The 22,650-nt window shown below is 39.8% G+C and overlaps 1 protein-coding gene across 3 annotated transcripts in view; it reads right to left on the reverse strand.

Annotated features, from left to right (window-relative positions):
• Positions 1-22,650, reverse strand: part of PRIM2 (DNA primase subunit 2) — a 278,619-nt gene that overhangs the window by 86,291 nt on the left and 169,678 nt on the right. For all 3 annotated transcript variants that reach the window (XM_036414771.2, XM_045572854.1, XM_045572855.1), the window contains exons 9-10: positions 6,258-6,330; positions 1,654-1,839 (exon numbers count right to left, since the gene is read on the reverse strand). In XM_036414771.2, coding sequence (XP_036270664.1) covers positions 1,654-1,839; positions 6,258-6,330 — 259 coding nt within the window. The remainder of the gene's footprint in view (positions 1-1,653; positions 1,840-6,257; positions 6,331-22,650) is intronic.

The following is a 22,650-nucleotide window of genomic DNA, read 5'->3' on the forward strand; positions in this document are numbered from 1 at the left end:
AACCAGGCCTGCAAGAGAGGACAGTTGAGAGGGACAGGCCTGCAAGGGAGAGCAGTTGGGGGCAATCAATCCTGCAGGGGAGGGCAGTTTGGGGTGACCAGGTCGGCAGAGGAGGGAAGTTAAGGGCAAACAGGCTGGCAGGGAGCAGTGAGACATCAATCAGGCTGGCATGGGAGTGATTAGGGGAGTGATCAGGCTAACAGGCAGAAGGGTTACGGGCAATCAGGAAGGCTGGAAGGCAGGCGAGCAGTTGGGAGCCAGCAGTCCTGATTGTGAGAAGGATGTCCCAGATTATTGCTGAGGGACACCCCTTCCCCATGCACAAATTTCATGCACCAGGCCTCTAGTGTAGAAATAAAGAGAATGATTACAATGTCAATATAAGGAGAGAGAACAATGACAATGGAAAATCAGAAATTGCTACCAGAAGATTCAAGAAATGCAAGCAGACACGGAAGCACATTATCTGACCAGGAGAAAGTGAAGAGAAGGTGGAAACAATATGCTGACAATCTACAGAGAACAGACAAAGGAATGTAAGGCACCTTTGAAGATTCCTAGGAGGATGAATCTGTAATTCCAGAAAGTGAATTGAAAGCTGCCTTCAAAGTATTGGGAAGAAATAAACCACCAGGGGCGGCTGGAATACCAATAGAATTTTTTCAACCCACAGACACTGAATCTGTCTGTTATACTCCTAACAAGAATATGTCAACAAATATGAACAACAAAACAAGGATTTAAAGACTGGCTATTAAGGACAGGACATTGTGGACATCACTCATTCTCAGGTTGGCCAGAAATCAGAGCTGACTCAGCTCCATGCGGGCACACACGCGTACACACGTACATTTGGGGTTTTTTTGTGTTTTTTTAAAAAACATATTTTATTGATTTTTTTACAGAGAGGGAAGGAAAGGGATAGAGAGTTAGAAACATCGATGAGAGAGAATCATCGATCAGCCGCCTCTTGCACACCTCCGACTGGGGATGTGCCCGCAAACCAGGTACATGCCCTTGACCGGAATCGAACCCGGGATCTTTCAGTCCACAGGCTGACACTCTATCCCACATGTGTCAAACACAAGGCCCGCGGGCCAAATCCGTCCCGCCAGGCCTTGCAATGTGGCCCGCACCGCGCTGTCATCACTGCACTCCGCTGCGTTTCCATCACAATGACAGTTTATGACTGTTCAGTAAACCATTCGGCCCGCAATTTAGGCTGGATTTTAGATTTTGGCCCCTTCTCTGATTGAGTTCGACACCCCTACTATCCACTGAGCCAAACCGGTTTCGGCACACACGTACCATTTGTATATTACATGTACATATACATTGCTACAGAAATATAACTCCGAGGGAAGTTTCCATCTTATCACATCTGCTGCCAGTATATCCAGAGGAGAAGACTCCTCAGTTTAAGCAGTAGTTTACACCCGGCTCTGCTGTTTCAATCTTCCCCCCTTGGAATTAACTTAACTCTCCCAATCTTTTGTTTAGTATCTATTACATTAGTACATGAGTTTCTTTTTACCTAAAAGAATCTGTAGACATGTTTATCTTTTAGAACTGGCAACTACATTTCAGGGGCATATTGAAAATCAGACCTTTTCGTTTCAAACAAAAGTTACTGCTTTGATTTTTCAGAATTACCTTGTCTGGATCCATCTTCCCTCTGATAAATTCTTGCTTCCAGAACTGCAGTGCCTGCTCCAGCGTTAAACCAATGCCCTTCAGGAAGAGGCCATACTGCATCCGGCCCCCGTGCCGGAGATGGTGATTGTCCCGCAAAGCTTTGTGTAACTGACGCATGCACGGTGGGAAGGATTTGGTACAAAGCTACAAGAGAAAGAGAGTTTTTGGTTATGTGAAAGACTTACCAAGTCATTCACAATATATGTTGCAAATTCAACCTAATTAGCAAATTTGGTCTGATTGGTATAAAAACAAAAATTATAAAGATTACTATCTTACTGAGATTACAGATGAACTCTCTTATTAATATTTCATATAGATTACATGTTGAAATTATAAATATTTTGCTTTGTGGGATAAATAAAATATATTATAAAAATTATATCTATTTATTTAAACACGTTTTTAATTAAATATTTTCTTTTGAGAAACTATAGGTTCACAAGCAGTTGTAAGAAATAATATAAAGAGATCGCAGATGACTAGTTTCCCCCAGAGGTAATAGCTTGCAAAACTATAGTATATTATCTCATCCATGATGCTGACGTTTTTAATAATCCACCAGTCTTATATTCCCTCAGTTGCACTTATGTACACATTTCTATACTATCTGTAGCTTTATATAATTTTATCACATGCAGGTTCCTGCATCCACCATCACAGTCAAAATACAAAACTGTTTAATCACCACAAGGATTCTTGGTACTTCCCTTTTATAACCACCCCACCTGACTCCGGCACCCTCCCCATCCCCTCACCATTTTCAACTATGAATCTGTTCTCTAGCCCTATGCTAGATGTGTTATATAAACAGAACCAGATAGTATGTAATGTTTTGGCATTAGGTATTTTTTTATTCAGCATAATTCCCACAAAATTCATCATAATTGTTGCAGATATCAGTAGCTCATTCCTTTTATATTGCTGAGTAATATACCACGGTATGGATGAACCCCAATTTGTTTAACCTTTCACTTGCTGAAGGACACTTGGGCTCTTTCGTACTGTTTGGGGCTATTTCAAATAAAATGAATGTACAGATTTTGATGTGAACTTACACTTTCATTTCCCTGGGATAAATGTTTAGAAGTACAGTGGCTGAATCACAGATGAACTTTTAAAATAACCCACATACAAAGTAGCACACAAAAATTAGAAAAATGAGTCTCAAAAGAAATCTTTAAAAAAAAGTATTAAAAGAAGAAAATTACAGGTCTTTCTTTTGGTATCGAACATAAGCTATCATTGCCCACTTTCAATTCAACTTTTTCATTTATGGTCTTAACTGCATCCTCTCTGACTTCCTCAAATAGCCTCCTCTCGAGAAAAATTCTCACCCCCTTATGTATTCCTTGACAAACTCAACTTTACCTTAAACAGGCGCAGGACTCACTATGATTGAGGTTGCTGCTCCCTCTAGTGGCCACGAGTTTCTTCATCCTTTCATAATAACAACTGAATTGTCCATTCCTGGTTCAGAGTCATATCTCTCTCTATCCTCCCTTGGCAGCACTACTGGAAAGATTTCTATGTTCCTTCATACTATTACAAAATTACTTTTCTTAACTATTGTTCTAGTTCAAAAACATCAATAAATATTCAACATCCTTAGTTTGAACATACAAGATTCCCTCAATGTCTATACTGAACTATTTTTTCAATTATGTCACAAAACAAATATTTATTAGATGTTTTAGGTAACAAGAAGGTGAGTAAAACATAAATTTCCTTGTAATTCAGTTTAAAAAAAAGAAGCGGTCACTAATACATTCCATGTCATATAATCTAAACTCATATAACAAATTACATGAGGACTCCAACAAGGGCATAAACCAAATGCCATGGAAGCACTGTGTCAGGGAGGGGTAAGAAGGCCCAGCCTGATACTGTACCATCATGAACACGTGCTCCAGCTAGCTGGTTTATCTCATGATCACAAGTCATGTTTTGTACCTTCTCACTTTTCTCACTCCACCAGCCCTGCCTGGTATAGTCCTGGCACTCCCATGCTATCTAGCCAAAATCAAGCCATTTGACAAGACCCAGTACAACTTCAACAGCTTGTGGCACAATTCTTGATTACTTATCGAATCACCAAATATCTATTGAATACAACTGTGTATACAGTCCTGGACAACCAGCAATGAACCAAACACCCTATCATTAAAGAAGCTATAGTCTAATGGGAGGAGCTAGGCAATACACAGACATAAATTAAATTAAAAAAAAAACACCACACACATACAAAAAAAACACATAATGTCTGATTCCAAAAGCACTGGACATAAAGTAGAATAATGGGGTCAAATGTAAATGAGAGGGGAGTATTTCAACTTGAGTGGCCAGAGAGGTCCCTCTGAGGAGATGGCACTGCAGCTAAGACATCAGCATAAGTAGGATTCCAGTCCAATAAAGATCCAAGAATACTGTTCGAGGTCCCTATGGCAGAGCACAGTGAGTGAGCCAGAATGGAGACGATGAAATTGAAATGTAAGAACATATGACTTTAGAGGCCATAATAATGAGTTCAGATTTTAGTCTAAATGTGGTGAAACCCAACAGAGGGTTGTAACCAGAAGACTGACATGATCTAATAAACATAGAGAACTCTGGCTGTTATGTAATGAACAGACTATACAGAGGCAGGAAGAATGCTTAAGAGATTTTGACAATAATCCAAAAATGGAAATGGAAAAGCAGAGACATGATTGTGGATGTTGAGCAGACAAAAGATGATAAGGCCAGGGTATGGGGTGAATTATCAACATGGGTACTGTGGAGGCCAAGAACAGTAAGTAACAAGGTGGTACAATAGGATCGCAAGGGCTTGAAAGGAGTTGGAGTTCTGACAATGGAGGCAGAGAAACAGTTTGGAAGTGGTGCTGTGGACCAAGGAAGACACATCCCATAATCTAACAGAGGGTGTGGAAGAAAAAAGCAGTTTCTACTTGAAAGAGGCTAGAGAGCCAATGGTGTCATTAAGGGAGCCAGATTTCAGTGAGAAATCTAAAGGAAACATTTAGAAAAGACATGGAGAACATCCAGGGCTGTGCTAAAGACCTGAGTTAGAAAGAGATCCAGATAAGGGTATGTCTATCACCTAGCACAGGATCTTTCCCAGACCCACAGACAGAAATGACCATCACAGCACTTAATTTATCATGATATTGCTTATTATTTACTACTAGAGGCCCAGTGCACAAAATTATTGCACAGGTAGGATCCCAAGGCCTGGCCAGTGATTAGGGCCAATCAGGGCCTTCTGGCTGCCGACCAGGGCCTTCCTTCATTCTGTGCCGCCCCATGATGGTCAGTGCACATCATAGCAAGTGGTCGCACTCCCAAGGGGACGATTTGCATATTAGCCTTTTATTATATAGGATGTTGTCTACTCCCTCCAGTAAGTCAATGAAAGGAGAGGTTCTTCTTGTTTTATTCACCTCTGTATCCACATCACAGAGGCTGGTATCTAACTGATAGGCTCAATATATAATCTCTAAATGACTATATTTCTGTGTCTTCCTACAGTATTCAACCAATTTCACATTTGCTTAAATTAATAGGATAGGATTAGAAGTAGAATGAACTTCTAACTATTCACATAACAAACACAATTATTTGGCAGGAGGAAGTATTAGAGATTTCAAATCAACTGTATAATGTGGGCAATTCTATTGTTATGTATAGACATATTAACCGCCAGTGTTGATCATAATTTATGGCTGGTTTATTTTTCTTTTTTCTAATAAAGTGTGTTATCAATTATGTGTTAAAGAGAAATCCTACAGACTATAGTAAAGTATGCTACTCTTTCATTTTACAATGGTACCACAAAGTGGAGTTGTAATGAGCTGACCAGTAATCTAGTGGCAACCCAAGGATGGGAGCCTACCTAGACTCAAGTGTTATAGAAAAAATTTCATCCTCCCAAAATTCATGATAAAGTCTTAATCCCCAGTACCTCAGAATGTGACTGTTATTTGGATATGGGATCTTTAAAAAAAAGGAAAGTTAAATGAGATTGTGGGGGTGGGGCCCTGGTCTAATTCCTAAGAAGAGGAAGAGACACCAGGGATGGCTGTACAGTGGGAACCCAGTGAGAAGAGCCACACAAGAAATCAAATGTGCTAACATCTTGATCTTGAAATTCTAGCCTCCAAAACTAGGAGAAAATAAATTTCTCTTGTTTAAAGCACCCAGTCTGTGTTATTTTGTTACAGAAGCCTAGCAAACAGATACATTTAGTATTTTCCATTTCTTCTTTTCTAAATGTAGATGTTATTTAAATATAAACACATGAATACCACTTAGCTATAAAAGAATTCCCCATTAATTAATCAAATCCTGTTTTCCTCAGAATACAAACAATTTCCTGATTAATTTTGGTATTTTTATGATTTTAAAATTTCTTTTTATAGCAAATAGGATTTCTTTAAAATGATTGGCAGACAAAGGAATAATACTCTCTCCCAATATTCTGACCCCAAAATAATCTTCGGTTGAAGAAAATCTGTGCTTCGTCCATTGACAAAGATCTAAATTTAAAAGGATGTGATGCTTACCGAGTCAATCTGATCCAAAGAAATCTTCCCCGCACTGCCCAGTGTACTGTAGTCTTGACCAGTGTAGGAATGACTAAAGAGAAAAAGAAAAATTATTAAGATAAGATTTGTAAGACATTTTAGATCACATCAAAGGGAATTTTTTATGCTGATGTTAAGTCAGAATGAGAAAACATTTTATACATAAATCTTAGCAGGAACATAGCTAAGTGTTTTAGTAGAATCCATTTAAGTAGTAACTTCCCTAAAACAGTACAAAACTACAGTGACAGTCTCGCATGCCACGTCCATTCTTAGAAACGTAATGCAAATTGTTAAAGTTCAAACCTCGACTGCTGATTTTTAATTAATAGCAGCAAAGGAGAAACTGGAGCTTAAATCAGGACTATGCACTAGTGCTAAGTCCCTCAGCCAGTTCCTTACACACTCTGTATCCCTGGTTCCTTGTCTGTCGAATGGAGATAATACTGCCTGCTTTCCAGTGCTGATAGGCGGTCTGAATTGAAATAATTTTCCATCAAGTACCACATAGGGAATATAATCAGTAACATTGTAGTCATTATGTATGGTGTCAGATAGGTACTAGACTTACCGGGGTGATCACTTCATGAGGTATGTAAATGTCTAACCACTATATGTATAACATAATATTGTTATGTCAACTGTAATTGAAAAATTAAAAAAAAACATTATTTAAAAAGACCTGACATATAGTAATCACTGTTTACTAAAATAAATAACATCTATATGGCATTTTAGATATGCAGAGTTCTTATCTATATCCTATAAATAACATCCTCACAGCCCCGACAGAGCATTTTTATTTTACATTCGACAAATGAGGAAATGAAAGCTCAGAGGAGCTGGAAACTTGTTAGATCAGAAAGGAAGCCCACAGTACAGTAAGGAGCTCAAACTTTTTGACTCCCGATTCTTTGCCTTTTCACATACCATAACAAGTTTCCCTGTAATATTATTCATAAGTTAGGATTTTTAACTTGGTATGTATATACTTTTGTAAATTTTTTATGTCTTTACATAGCATCACAGCCATGTCTAACTCCATAAACAGCGACTCAGAAGCAGACATTCAGACACTGACACAGTGAAAACCAGCTGCTGGCTTACACAGAAAAATATAATCAAACCATGATCTATGCAGACTCCACAGCTAAGGGGAAACCTGGAATAAAGCATCATTGTGACCTCCACATTCGACCAGGTCAGTAAAGATTCTTGCTGCAGAACAGTATAAATATACACACTCAAGAGGCTCTGTAGAAAGGCTGTTGTTCCTACAATCAATCAATTATATTGACTAAACAATGGGAATGAATGATGAAGCAAAACTACAGTACTACTGGGGATGCCTTAGCCACAGGCTAGGAGACTATTAGGAGTGTAGACTTCCTATCGCCCTCCCTTCCATGTGCTAAGAAAGGCCTGAAAAATCACAGAGAGCAAGATGAGTGGAATGCCAAGGAGTGATACAGAATAATCCCTTACCTAAAACGCACCTTCTTGCCTCTGGTGTATTTATCCCTTAAGTAAGAAGTATCTGATAATGTATGACAGAAATGTATACATTTCTGTGATAATGTATCACTATAACCATTCCTTTAATCACAGTGATTCCATGGCACATAAAATTCATGCTTAGTTAAACCAAAAGTTGCCATTTAATTTATCAAATTTATTAGGGTGACATTTATTAATCTGATCACACAGGTTTCAGGTGTGGGTTTCTATGTTACAAGATCTGTATATTGTACTGTGTGCCCACCACCCAATGTCAAATCTCCCACTGCCATACATGAGGAACCCCTTCAGGATAGAGCAAAATCAGATAATTGTGTCAATGAAATCCCAAAAATAAAAACGAGTTTCAGTTTCCACCTTACAGTGGAGCAAAGAGGCAGCATGGCCAATGGAAACAGCAGTGGGCTCAGTGTCCAAAGACTTGCCCTGGTTTTTGTTTTCTAAGTCCCGAGCTGGCAAACCGGGGTGAGTCTCTTGACTGTCCCGATTTACACTATCCTCATCTGTAAAATGGCATTAATAATGCCAGGCATGTCCACTGCCAGGAATGCTGGCAAATTAAGTGAAATAATATATTCAAAGTACTAATTAAAATCGGTAAATCGTATTCCAGTACATAGAACAATGGCAGCCTTGACCAATGAGTATAGCGAAAACAGGCTGGAAGGAGGAGGAAGCACAATCCTACAGGCCGCTCCAATGACCCACATGACCTTCAGCCTCTTAGCCTATAAAGTGATTGTAATCCTCTAACAGGGCTGTTCAGATCAACTGATTAAGAAATGCAAAAGTCCTCTAAAAACTGTAAGACGATGTATGAACATGACTATAGTTATTGAGTAAACAGTGCTAGCGGTTAGCACAAGGAAGCTTCTCTCAGCCCAGACTAATGTAGTATACTAAATACAAAGAGGAGATATATAAAAAGAACCCAAACATTTGCCCGAATGATAGTGTAAATGCCTATTCCTCCATACTTTGATAGAATATGCAAAAGGGCTAAATTCCAAGGGGGAAAAGTAAAAAAGAAACAGAATGGTAGCAATGATTAGTGCAAAGACTTTAATGGATATAAATAACTACCGAGAGGATATAAGGAAACTATATAGACATCATATTTCTAAAATCATTATTAATAGACAGGAAAATGGCCATCAGCCAACCCAGTGAGGACAAGTATGGAGCCCATGGGAAGGAAAAATGACAGAAATGAAATGTTAAGCTTCAGAATTAGGAAACAGACTTCTCCTCTATTTATGACCAAAAAGGATAACTTACGTTTTGGTCAAAAGAGTTGGAACATCACAACTATTTCATATATCTTTGAACTAGTTATGGATAGATGAGGCCTAGGTGGGGGATATTATTGGATATAGCATAGACAGGTCATAGGAAACATTGTATCCAATACTAGAGAACCATGAAAACATTTTTCAGGCAAGAAGTTACGTAATCAAGTTTATATTTGCGAAAGTAAGCAGAATGGAAGAACAACTGGAAAGGGGAGAGACTGGGCAATAGAAAATCAGTTGGCAGAATACCGCAATACTCCAGACAAGAGAAGGTGAGATCCTAAATAAAGTAGTGCCCACAGATGAAGAAAGGAAGGCAATCAAGGGGGTGGGGGGGAGAGGAACATGTAATGCTGCCATAAAAGAATAAAAATCCTTAAGAACATTTTAGTGGACATTTGGCTTTTACTCAGAGGTGCCAAGGGACCTTACTAAATGAGACTCCTAATAGGAGGTGAGGCACTTCCCAACACATGCAGAGCTCAGTGTCAGCTTTACATCAAACTGCTCCTGCATGAATGCAGCTGCTACATCAAGGAATTGTCAAAATATTACCTTATCATCATGATTTTTTTTTTAAATCAATTTTATGAATGAGCATTTCTTATATTGGGAAAACATGAAAATAGTAATTTTTAACAGCAACATAATTTCTACTTGGTTCAAGAGATAGAAAGATAAGTACAAATATAGATTTACTAGAGGCCTGGTACATGAAATTTGTGCATGTAGGCGGGGGGGGAGGGGGGTGTCCCTCAGCCCAGCCTGCACCCTCTCCAATCTGGGACCCCTCAAGTGATATCAGACTGCCCTCTCACAATCCAGGACTGCTGGCTCCCAACTGCTTGCCTGCCTGCCTTCCTGATGCCCCTAACCACTCCCATGCCAGCCTGATTGATGTCTAACTGCTCCCCTGTCAGCCTGTTTGCCACTAACTTCCCTCCTCTGCTGGCCTGGTCACCCCTAACTGACCTCCCCTGAAGGCTTGATCACCCCTAACTGCCCTCCCTTGCAGGCCTGGGCTCTCTCAACTGCCCTTCCCTGCAGGGTTGATCGCCCCTAACTGCCCTCCCTTGCTCTCCTGGTACCTCTCAACTGCCCTCCCCTACTTCTTGATCACCCACAACTGCCCTCTCTTGCAGGTCTGGTCCCTCCCAACTGCCCTCCCCTGCTGGCCATCTTGTGGTGGCTATCTTGGGTCCACACAGGGGCAGGATCTTTGACCACATGAGGGCAGCCATCTTGTGTGTTGGAGTGATGGTCAATCTGCATATTACTCTTATTAGATAGGATAGAGGCCTGGTGCATGGGTGGGGGACAGCTGGTTTGCCTGAAGGATGTCCTGGATCAGGGTGGGGGTTCCCTTGGGATGTGGGGCAGCCTGGGCGAGGAGCCTGTGATGGTTTGCAGGCTGGCCACGCCCCCCAACAATCCAAGCAGAGGCTGTGGTATCTGGGATTTATTTACCTTCTACAACTGAAACTTTGTAGCCTGGAGCAGAGCCAAGCCACCTGCTCGCTCCATGGCAGCAGCCGTTTCTGTTTGGATTTATCTTTTATAATTAAAACTTTGTAGCCGTTTCTGTTTGGTGGAGGCCTAGGCCGGCAAGGGCAGGTGGAAAGCTTGGCTTCCTCAGTTGCTGGGGAAACACCTTCCTTCTGCTTTCTGTGACTGTAGCCATCTTGGTTGGGTTTATTTGCATACTTGCTCTGATTGGCTGGTTGGCGTGGCTTGTGGGTGTGACTTGTGGAGCAGAGTGATGGTGAATTTGCATATTGCTCTTTTATTATTAGGTAGGACAAACACATGAAAGATCAGCAGAAAATACTGTTTTCTGTCCATTTTAAATTATGTTATTTTGAGAAACATTCATTGTCACTTATGTACAATTTTTTTAAAAAAAGAGGGATTCAGGAGGTATAAGTTTTCCTGCATCTAGCCTTTCAGAAAATAATAAATTGAGATATATCACAAGTTCCATTTTTTCAATACAGCAGACCAACATATTTTAATGGGCCACAAAAATCCAATAATGTCATTAATCACTATTTTGACAAATATAAAGAGAAATAATCAGAGAAGACTGAAAAAAAACAAAAACAAGATATGATTTTAATTTTTAATTTATCCCCTAATTAGCCATGAGTAAAAAACAGGCAAGTCAAACTATGCATCAGTCTGTTCATCCATAAATACAGTGGTAAAGGACTTCAGTGATATATGCTTAAGTCTCTATGCATAATTTGTATTTTATTTGCCAGAGTATCAGGTGAAAGGCACCAAGGGTGAGTGTTACACAGAGTTTTATCAAGTTACCAAAAAGCCAGAAAAGTAGTGAAAATAAAGATGTGTTCAGTGAGCAGTCAATTACATTCTAATGTAATTGAAGAGAGTAGGATGTAACAATTATAATGTACTTTTGCTAAAATGTAATAATTATTACACTGTACCAGTAAAATTATCACCTTCGCTACTCAATGCTATGAATGCATAAAACCCAGGATAAAAGTCATCAGATTGTCAGACTCTATAACAGGCTTTTCTAGTTGCTTTCCTTATCTGGATATAACAGATTCTAATTACCAAGAAAACAACCAAAATGTATTCACATGTCCCTGTTTGACCCCTGAATCGCTCAGCATACAATCATTAAGCACCTTTGTAACCAAGGAAGAGTCACAGAGTAGTGAAGAATCCAGAGATGATGCAGAGGTACATGTGATGAGTGCCACGGCATGTTCACATGTCCCGGAGCCCAGAGAACAAGGTCGCTTCTAAAAGAAGGAGGAGGGAGGACAGAGCAATGGGCAGCATCCAGTTCTTAGACAATGAAATGGCACAGAATAGAGAGTTATATGCTTTCGAAAGCTACAGGCTACAGGATTCTGGATAGTTATTAGAATGCTTTGGAATGACTGACACCAGAGCCTCGACTGGACAGAGAAGCCTGTTTAGCCAGAAAGGAGAGGTGACTTGGGGTTGAGCAGGGAAGGCTGACATAAGATGACAATCAGTGAGGATGAGCGGCTGGGAGCAAAGTGGAAAAGTAGATTACTGCTAGAAAATGAATTGAATTTGAAGGCTTGGAAGTAGGATGTGATGACCACATAAAAGTCAAAGGCCTGCTTGTTTTAGTATTTTATCATTGTAGTTTAACAATTTTATATGCATTAAATGTTCTTAAATGTTGACCGGGTTCATAAAAGTACCGTATTTTTCGGACCATAAGATGCACTTTTTTCCCCCCAGAAGTGGGGGGGAAAAGTCCCTGCGTCTTATGGTCCAAATATAGCCTACACATATACTTTAAAAAAAAAGTTTTTTTACTTGCCTGGCTCTGTGTGGTCTCTGTGTGCTTGCCCGGCTCTAAAATGGTTCTAAATGCTGCTGTTTACTTTACAGGGTTGATTACATGTGTTTATGACTGTGATGTTGGGTTTTAATGCACATAAAATATTTTAGGACACTATTTGTTTCAGAATCTTTTTTTCTTCATTTCCCTTCTCTAAAAACTGGTGCGTCTTATGGTCCGGAGCGTCTTATGGTCCGAAAAATACGGTAAGTAGTTTGCGTTTATTAAGGTTATTGTAGGGGTGCAAAGGTAAGCCTGTGATATGGAGAGGGAATTTTGGAATAATACAAAAAAGACTATTTTTCTCAGAATCTAAAGAGTTATTAGCAGATATCAGATAGGCAGAAAAATCAAAGTAAAACCAAGGACATTTCTAAAGTACAGTTTATAGATAAAGAAGTTGGGATAGGTGGCATAAAAAAACAAATCACAAAACAAGCAGCAGCAAACTCTAAAATTGGATAGGTAGGCCTTGAGGAAGATTTGTAAACAAAAAAAAACAGTAAAATAAAAAGCAAGCTTTAAATCCTATCTCCTTTTGCAATAACTGGTGCTAAGCTGCCATTTTAATAAAAATTTGAGGCTTTGTCGAGTTTAAAGCCTTTAAAAATGTACATGTATGCATAACAGCAGTCTCTAAGAAAACAGAGCTGTGCAGCTGTGGATAAGGAACCCTTTGCTGACACTGAAGTATTGTAATTCAGTCTTTGTCTTTGATTATGTTTTTATTTTGAGGAGCTGCTCCTAAGTTATCTAGTGTACTCTGAGAGAGCTAGAAATACACAGAACATATAAAAGCATCTTCTTACTGCAGCATTTGTCCAATAAACTTACATGCAACTTAATTAAAACTCAGCCACATCTGAGGAACTTTTTCCTCCCAGATTATCTTGCTCATTAAACAGTAAGAGGTAAGCACAACTAGGTTTCAGATACAGGAGGGAAAAAAAAAATCACAGTAAACAGAAAATGGTAAGGCTAACAGCTTCAATATATTAAAAACCGAAAGCAAAAGACGACTTTCAAAATATCCATAACATATTTATATAATCAAATTAAAACAACCCTATTTTAAATCCAATCAAATCTTAATCCAAAGAGCTGAGGAGGTTGAGGGATAATGGAGACAGGAAAGCATAATTCATCACAGGCCCAGGGAACCAGAATTTTCCCAAAACACTTCAACACAAACATCTAGTTTACAGAATAAAAACACAGTGGCCATCTGAACAGGTAAATCTGAAACAGATATATCTGCTCACGTCTGATCTGTGAATCACAAGGGAAAGGCAGAGCTACTCCTGGTCTTTGTAGAAAGGACAGAAATTTAAGTCCTGTTCAATGCCCCACAATATCAATAGGAGCACTTAGGTTCTCGGCAGGGAATTGTTTTTGAGCAGCTGAGAATTCAAAACAAAGGGAAGAAATCGTAGGAAAGTGGATTTGTGGGTCCCACAGCAAGATGAGCTGGTTAAGAAAAAATAATAACCTTTTCATGCTGTGGCGTGATCCTCAGCAGATGAATCAGCACACCTGGGTTGCGGTGGCAGCCGGAGCTCCTATACAGAGACACAAATGCCACAGGGTGGAACTGACAAATGAGAGGGCAAGGGTCAGCTTTTCAAGGGTGATTACTTCTCCAATCATCTCCTTTTCTGACTATTGAGGAAAATGTGAGGAAATAAACAAGGAGCACAGGGATCATTGCAACAGTTGAGGAGTCAGCGGTAGCTTCTCTTCATTTGCATAATTTTTCCAAGTCCAAGTGGCCCAAGGCAATCATGGAGGCAAGGCAGAATCAGGGAGTCAGAAAGTGAGTGAGAGCACAGGTTTCAGAATCCGCTGGTCAGGGTTGGCACACTCTCTGTGTGACTTTGAAGAAATCTCTAAATCCCCTTCAGTGTGCTCACAGGCAAACAAGGATTAGAAAGGAGATCTAAAGACCCTCCCACCAAGAGCTGCCTCAGGGACCAAAGCAGATCTCTGTAAACAGTATCTTTGAGTTTATCACAGTATTTTTTCATTCAAATTGCAATCATCATCATCACCCAAGCCTAAATTTATTGCATTTAAAGGTTTTGGTTGTTTTTTTTATTCTTAACACTTACCAGTTTCTTTCCTTGAATATTATGGGGGAAATGTATTTCTGTCCAACCTACTTTATACTATCACATAAAATATTTATTCTTGAAGTTGAAGGATTTAAGTGTCCCTGAATAACCTGGTGGCCGGAAAGGTTTTATCCACACTTTCATTCTCAGGAAGTTTCCAAAGTACAAACATTCAACATCAAATATTTCAGTCTCCATTTCCATCTCCATTTCAGTGGAGCCCCATTCGGTTGAGCTGCACTGTCCAATACAGCAGGCACTAGCCAAAAGGGACCACTGAGCACCTGAAACATAGCTTAGTCTGAATTCAGATATTCAATAAATGTAAAGCACACACTGGATTTCTGAGACTTAGGGTGAAAAAAAAAATAATGTAATGAAGCATAGTAACCTCCATCTTGTATAGAAACTGCTGTTTGAAATTCTCTGCTATTGTTAGATAGTCCCTTGTTCTGTAAACTCTGTCATTTTTAGACAGTCTCTTATTCTAGAAAATAACTGTTTTAGTTTGACCATGCAAGCTAGCCATCTAACGTAATGGACTAATACCGATACTAATTCCCATATTCTTATGCCAGATGTTTGTTCTTTATGTATCCAAGATTACAAACTGTCTGTAACAATAACTCACACAGAGCTCTTTGTGAAATCTGCAGACAAAGAAGCTCAAAGGGTACAAATACAGAAAACTTCCTGTGTGACTTCGCTCAGAGTTTTGGAAGAGACACCTCCTCTGGGCCGCATGCAATAAACAATCCTAATTAATTGGTTCATTAAGGCGTCTTGTATCTCACTCGCTGATACCCGATACAACAGGAAAAATTTCATTAATGATTTTTTCATATCAAATACATCTTAAATGATCTTTTGGAAAGAAGTTAAATAAAGTTAATTTTACTTAAATAATTTAAAACTAAATTTGTGGTTCTCACTATGTTTCTACCGAACACACTGCGGTAAAGTGAAGAACACATAATGACATAAGACAGTCAAATGATTCTCAAGGACTAGGTATATCTGTGGAACAGTCAACTGACCACCTGACTTCTGTCTGCCAAGTTAAGATCAGGCTCTGCTAGCTGCAAGCAGAATATAAACTGCAATTGAACCACTAAAGAAAGTGCCTCAAGTCTACTGCAAATATGCTTCCTTTCACAGCATTTTACTTAGGAATCAAGTTTTAAACTTGAGCCACAGTTTGCCATGTGCATTATTAGAGAAGCAATCTTGAATTCTTATTAGTTTGGAGGTAAACTGAATCGTTTCTTTGGGGGAAAATAAAGCTGTGACAAATTTCTATTTGGAAATCTTTGAGGTTGCTTGGCCTGCCTCAACATCTATTTGCAATTGTCCACTCCTCTGTTGTTTGTAAGAAGCCACTTTAGGTGGGACAAGACCCTGAGCCAGACCGGCAGGAATTCCTCTCCCATTCTTGGGGAGTGTCACTCTGCCACCCTCCAGAGCAACAGACTGGCTCCTAAACAATAACATATAACACCTATTTCCTTTCTTTGTCAAGAATTTCCCAGTACTCTTGAACCTAGGGAGGTTAAAACTATCTACTCCGTTCTATGTGGCAGGCTATAGTTTATCATATCTTAAAAACTAGTGTAAAATTTTTAAAAAGCAGTGAAGAAAGTATCACAAGTAACCAAAACTGATCTCTGCATACAGGAAACATATCTATTTGGAGCATTAAAAAAGTAAACCCATGCATCTTTCAAACAAGCTGCAATCTCCTACATCATTCTCTGAAAGAGCTCCAATACGACCTTTCCTCAGAAAGCCAGGTGTAATCATGGCACAAATGGAAAAACAATTTCAGGAGGAGGAAACCAAGATTTTGTGTATCACCCATATATCCACTTTTGCAATCACAATTTCACCCACTTTGGATGTTAAAAAAAATACAAAACACACACACACAAAAAACAATCTGTCCACACGAGCGAGGCTATTCAGACATTTAGAAAGCACAATCCCTGCAGTTTGCATTGTTGGGCGTGTAGGAAATCAGGGGGAGCAGAAGTTACAATATATCATTTCCTGCTGTGAAGGATATCACAGGAACATTCACTCAACAGCTGTCAGTGCTGAAATTGAAATTAGTTTCCTTTCACAACTAAACCCCTAATAAATGACACCCGACTTGTGTTGGCCCAGGTGATTTTCCCTGCAGTTATTCCAAATCAGAACACAGTCAATACAATTCTATTATAAATTAAATGTAAATTATTTTCCACAAGCATAAAGTCAGAAGTTGCATTTTTTAAAAATCTCCCTAAAAACTACCATCACACAATATGCAGTGTGATAATCTATATTTCTTTACAAGTGGGACAAATTCTGATACCAAGAGGCTCACATATCCAATAAAAACCAGGATATACAGGTTTCCATATCAGGTAAAAACTATATTCAACACATTTGCTACTTTTATTTTAGGCTGGCCTCATCTTGCTCCAGGCGGTCCACATTTTCCTATTCACTCAATTTCTAAACTGCACCAATCCAATGAACTGAAAGGAGCATCTCATTGTTCAATCAAAACATTTGTACCTTACACTTGCTAAAAATCATTGAACTGTACCTTTAAAATAAGTGCACTTTACAACATATAAATTATACCTCAATGTGCCGCGCCAGCACAGCCAAGGGTGAACCTGGGAGGGGGCCGTGAAGGATTTGGGAAAGACAGACAAGAGAAGAAAGCTGGGTCTGGGTGGGTTGCTGCCCTCTCTGATGGAGACAGTACCACAGCCTGTAAGCTGTCTCTTTATTTTACAGCCAGATTCCACGAGGCAAAGTAAGGGCGTGGTTTTTGAATTTTGAATCTATTCAATTACACGCACCTGAACTCTACCAAGCCCACATCACTCATCACATGGGACCACGTGTTAGGAGCACAGGTTCAAGCTTACAACTAGAGCTTTTGGGCATAATTGTGCTGGAAGGGCTTTGCCCTCCAAGCTGGGACTTGCATGTGACTTTGCCATGAGAGGACTGTGTCCTCTCATTAGTCTGAGGCTTGAACCTGGCCAAACACAGTAGCCACTCTCCACACCTCAATAAAACTGATTTAAAAAAGTAAAATACATACATATGTGCACGATGTATTCAAACTACAGACCAACAAAGGTATTTTTAATATACACATTTAAAGCCTCCAACAAATATCTCCATTTCATAAGTAAGTTTTGCATATTCCTTTGCATTCTTAGCATATATTCTAGTAGTTTAATGACCGCCTAAATGGAGGCTGTTTTTTTATTTGCTTTTGCCCTAGGATACTCAAATAATTACAACACAGAAAAGTTGCCTACGAGAGTGGTGATGAAAAATCGAGGAGAGTGTGGAGCAAGAAACAAAGTTCTAACATCCAGAAGAATACATTAAATTGATGGGCATTTCATTCTCCTACAAATCATCTACAGAGTGTGGAGTGCTTCAGCTAGCCCAAGTTTATGGTATTCTAGGATCACCTCCTCACATTTGCTCTCTAATAACAGTACAGAATTAAGGACACAATGTCTTTAGGGTTTTGGTGGGGATCTGGGGAAGGAGAGAGATCAAACAAATGAATAAAATAAACAAATGAACAAATAAAGAAGATCATTTTGGCTAGTGATGTCGCTTGTGAAGAAAACGGAGTGAAGTAATATTAAAGCACTGGGGGTGACTTCACGTTGGGTGGTGAGGAGCAGACCTCCATAAGATCTGGGAAGACACACTCTTATGCTCGTGGGATGACTATACCTAAGGGCCTCCTTTACACTGTAATTATGCAGTATGTCAAGGACAAGGTAAGGTAGCTTAAGTAAAAACTGACTTTTTAATTTATTTTATGTTATATTTTATAGAACTATTTTCTAAATAGTAGTTGTAAACAATTGAGGGGACATTAAAACTTTAATGAGTCTTGGCAGTCTGTCTTTTCTCAGCCCAATTTATCCAATTTTGTTTGTTTTTACTCTGGGTGAATAAAGGTCAATTGTGTCAGGAACACCAGGTCTTCTTAGATTAAGTATTTAGACTCGTGAGATTACCACAGGCCACACATCGCAATGTGGCAGAAGACTGGAGAAACCCAAGTAACGCTTAGAGAAATAGAGTTACACTTTATTATTATTATTATTATTATTATTATTATTATTATTACATGTGGGCCCAGAGAAAAATGTTTTTCAAATTCTGGACAGCAACATGGAAGTTGTCCCTTTTTATATCCTTTTCAGCCCTTTGTCTCCCAAATATGGGGTTTTCCGGTCCCCTTTGCAAGTTCTTAAAGAGCCCTATGTGCTGGGGCTTTAAAACCTCAACCAAAGGCCTGGCCTGGGCCAGCACTGATAACTTTGCTTAGGGAAGGTTTATAAACAAATCTTGCAGGACCAGACAATTCAAGGGGCAATAAGTAGATTCAGATTGCTATCCCCATCAGCATCAGTTGACTCTCCGAGAGATCCAGCCCTGGAATCACAGCTGGCTGGCAGCTCCAAGCTTTCCTAGTCTCCGGGACTTCTTGCTACAGTCCTGTGCAGGTGGACAGCTCTTGTGCAAGGAGGCAAAATCCACACCAGCAAGAGCAGGAGCGGCCCTGGTGTAGGAGCCTCATGACCCTCAAAAGCCACAGTTTCTAATGACACCTCCACAGATATAACTTCCAGGGCCACCTCAGAGCTGTAACTCTGGAGTCCATTAATCTAAAAACCATATTGTGATTTAAATATATATATATTGTGTGTGTGTGTGTGTATATATATATATATATATATATATATATGATTAAATGTATTTCAAATATGACACAGGTCTATGCTATCTAATCAAGTACTCATTAGCTATTACTGGCTATTGAAATTTTAATTAAGTAAAATTTAATAAAACTTAAAAACACACTAGCCATATTTCAAGCATTTGAGAGCTATGTGGTTACTGGCTGTTGGGTGGAACGGCTCAGGTAAGGAACATTTCCATCAGCCTAGAAGGTTCCCCTGCACAGCACTCAACAAGTTACCATTCAGCTGCTAACATGTCACAGTAACTACCACAGTGCTTTCTTGGGCTTTTTAAGAAAGTTATTCCCGGAGAAACCAAGATGGCGGCATAGGGTAGACACCCGAATGCAGCCTACCACAACAAATTTGAATTTAGAACTGAAAAACAGGGGAGGCATTTCCCTGAAGCGCCAGACGACTGGCTGAGAGGAGGCTCTGCCATCTGGGAAGGAGAGAGAAGGCACGCTGAACCTCAGGAACTGTGAAGGTACGGAGAACTGTGTGTGCGAAAAGGCGCTGGCTTAATCCCAGTGTGGAGAGGAAGGGCCGGACCGAGATTGCTGCTGGCTTACTCCCTGCATGCAGAGAGGGCGGGCTGGGCTGAGTTCGCTACTGGCTTACTCCTGGCGCGGAGAGGGCAAACAGCTAACGCAGCTGGCTTTCTTGTCCGAGAGGAAAACAGAATCACCCTATTGCTCTGATAAACGGCCCCAGACAGGGAGAAGCCAGACTGTCAGGCAGTGGGCAGAGATCTCTTGGAGGTGTGTGAAGCCAGAGGCCATTACTGCGGGTCTTGGGGAGGAGCCGAAGGGAAAACAAAGTTTGTCTGCACCAACCCGAGACTCCGCCCTACCTGTGGCTGAGCACAGAAGCTCTCCCAGAGGCTGGCTTTCTCTAAGGAGGGACTTGTAGGAATCCAAAGCTTGTCTGCGCCTTTACCAAAGAGGTGCGCACTCGCCTGCAACCAATCTTCAAAAACTCTCCACGAACAGGACTTTTCTAAGGCGAGACTGACAGGGAACCAAAGATTGTCTGCGCCACCCCGAGACCCCGCCCTATTCAAGCAGAGTACGGAAACCCTCCTAGCTGAGTCACTGCTGATCCTCACAGCCAATTGGCTTGGAGATCAACGCTTCCCAGTGATACCAACAATAAGCAAGGCTTAACAACAAGACTGCACACACAGTCCACAAAGGGCTAGACCAAGACTGTCCACTGCAGGTAACTGGGAAGGCTGTGCTACTGGGCTCTACCAGAACACCTAGCACACAAAGCTATTCCATCAAATCAGGGAAACAACTAAAATGCAGACAAGAAGAAGAACACAAAGGAAGGAGATGGAGGAAAAGAAAAGATTGGACATTGAGTTCAAAACTACAGTTATAAGGTTATTCAACAATAACCTAAAAAAGGCCGATAAAATAAATGAGACCTATGAGGATATGAAAAGGGAGCAACTAGAAATAATAAGGGATCAACAAGAAATGAAGAAAACATTGTCTGAAATAAAAAATATTATACAAAGTCCTAAAAACAGACTGGAAGATCGCAAGAATCAAGACAAAGATTTAGAACACAAAGAGCCAGAGGACACTCCTCTGCAGAAGGGAGAAAAAAGAATCCAGAAAGTTGAAGATAGTGTAAGAAACCTCTGGGACAATTTCAAGCGAACCAACATCAGAATTATGGGGATTCTAGAGGAGAGAGAGCAAGATACCGAAAGAGTACTAGAAGAAATAGTGACAGAAAACTTCCCCCACCTGGGGAAAGAAATAGACTTACAAGTCCAGGAAGCCCGCAGAACCCCAAACAAAAGGAATCCAAGGAGGACCACACCAAGACATATCATAATTAAAATTCCAAGAGCAAAAGACAAAGAGAGAATATTAAAAGCAGCAAGAGAAAAGCAGGTAGTGACCTATAAAGGAGCACCCATAAGATTGTCAGCTGATTTCTCAACAGAAACCATGCAGGCCAGACGGGAATGGCAAGAAATATTCAAGGTGATGAATAACAAGAACCTACAGCCAAAAATAATCTACCCAGCAAAGCTATCACTCAGAATCAAAGGACAGATAAAGAGCTTCACAAATAAAAAAAAGCTAAAAGAGTTCATCACCACCAAACCAGAATTATATGAATTGCTGAAGGGGGTTATTTAGGAAGAGAAAGAAGATAAAGATAAAAATTATGATCAACAAATACGTAGCTATCAACAAGTGAATCTAAAAACCAAGGGAATTTAAAAATCTGATGAACAATATTAACTGGTGAATATAATAGAATCAGAGGTATGGAAGGGGAGTGGACTGACAATTCTCAGGGAAAAGGGGAGTGGGGGTGCGGGAAGAGACTGAACAAAAACTGTGCACCTATGGATGAGGACAATGGGGGATGGGGAAAGGACAGAGGGTGGGGTGGGAACCTGGTGAAGGGGAGCAATGGAGGGGAGGAAGAGGATCACATTTGTAATAATCTGAACAATAAAGATTTATTTAAAAATAATAATAATAAAAGAAAGAAAAAAAAAAAGAAAGTTATTCCCTGTATCAGCAGCATCATTTTCTATTTTGTTGGCATGTTAGGTGTAAAGGAAACATGTCTAAAATAACTAACACAGTCTAAAATAACTAATTTTCTTTGTTATTATTTAGAGGACAATCAATGTTTTAAAGAAATCCAATGAGTAAAGCATAGGAAACTGGTATAATCATAGATTTTGCTTTCCAGGAAGACTGCCAGAATCCACATCCCAGAAATCCCTGAAGAAACTTCAGAGTCAGAGGGCTAATGGAAAGCTAGAATGTCTAATTGGGGACAAGCTGCAAGGGTACCGTGACACACGAGGCCTCGCTATTGCCTCGATCCTGTGTTCCCAGAGCCATGTACCTCTACTCCGCTAAATCATCCTACTTTATTGTAGTTACTTGAGCTAAAATTCTTCTGTTCTGTGATCAGAAAGTCCTATAAGGGCAACATAAATACATATCCCTAGAACATACACCATGTCTAGCACCAAGTAGGAGTTCCATTAGTATGTGTTAAATGAATGATAAATAAAATAAACTCTTAGGAGGCTAGTTTGTGACCATATATTTACTAAATACCTCTCATACCAAAGTACCTCCACAAGTTGCAGCCACGACATACAACTTCATTACAAAGTCTAATGTTTGCAAAGGTATACATTTGCCTTGGCTAGCTAGCGAGTCAGAGATAGGAAAGATTTTCCTGCCTTCTTTCTATGTCATTAAAAAGAAAATCAGTAACTTACTTATATTTCTGTGAAAATCATTTATTAAATCTTGCATTAACTCTAAAACA

Source organism: Pipistrellus kuhlii, unplaced genomic scaffold (genome assembly GCF_014108245.1).
Source record: "Pipistrellus kuhlii isolate mPipKuh1 unplaced genomic scaffold, mPipKuh1.p scaffold_m20_p_5, whole genome shotgun sequence".
NCBI classification, from domain to species: domain Eukaryota; kingdom Metazoa; phylum Chordata; class Mammalia; order Chiroptera; family Vespertilionidae; genus Pipistrellus; species Pipistrellus kuhlii.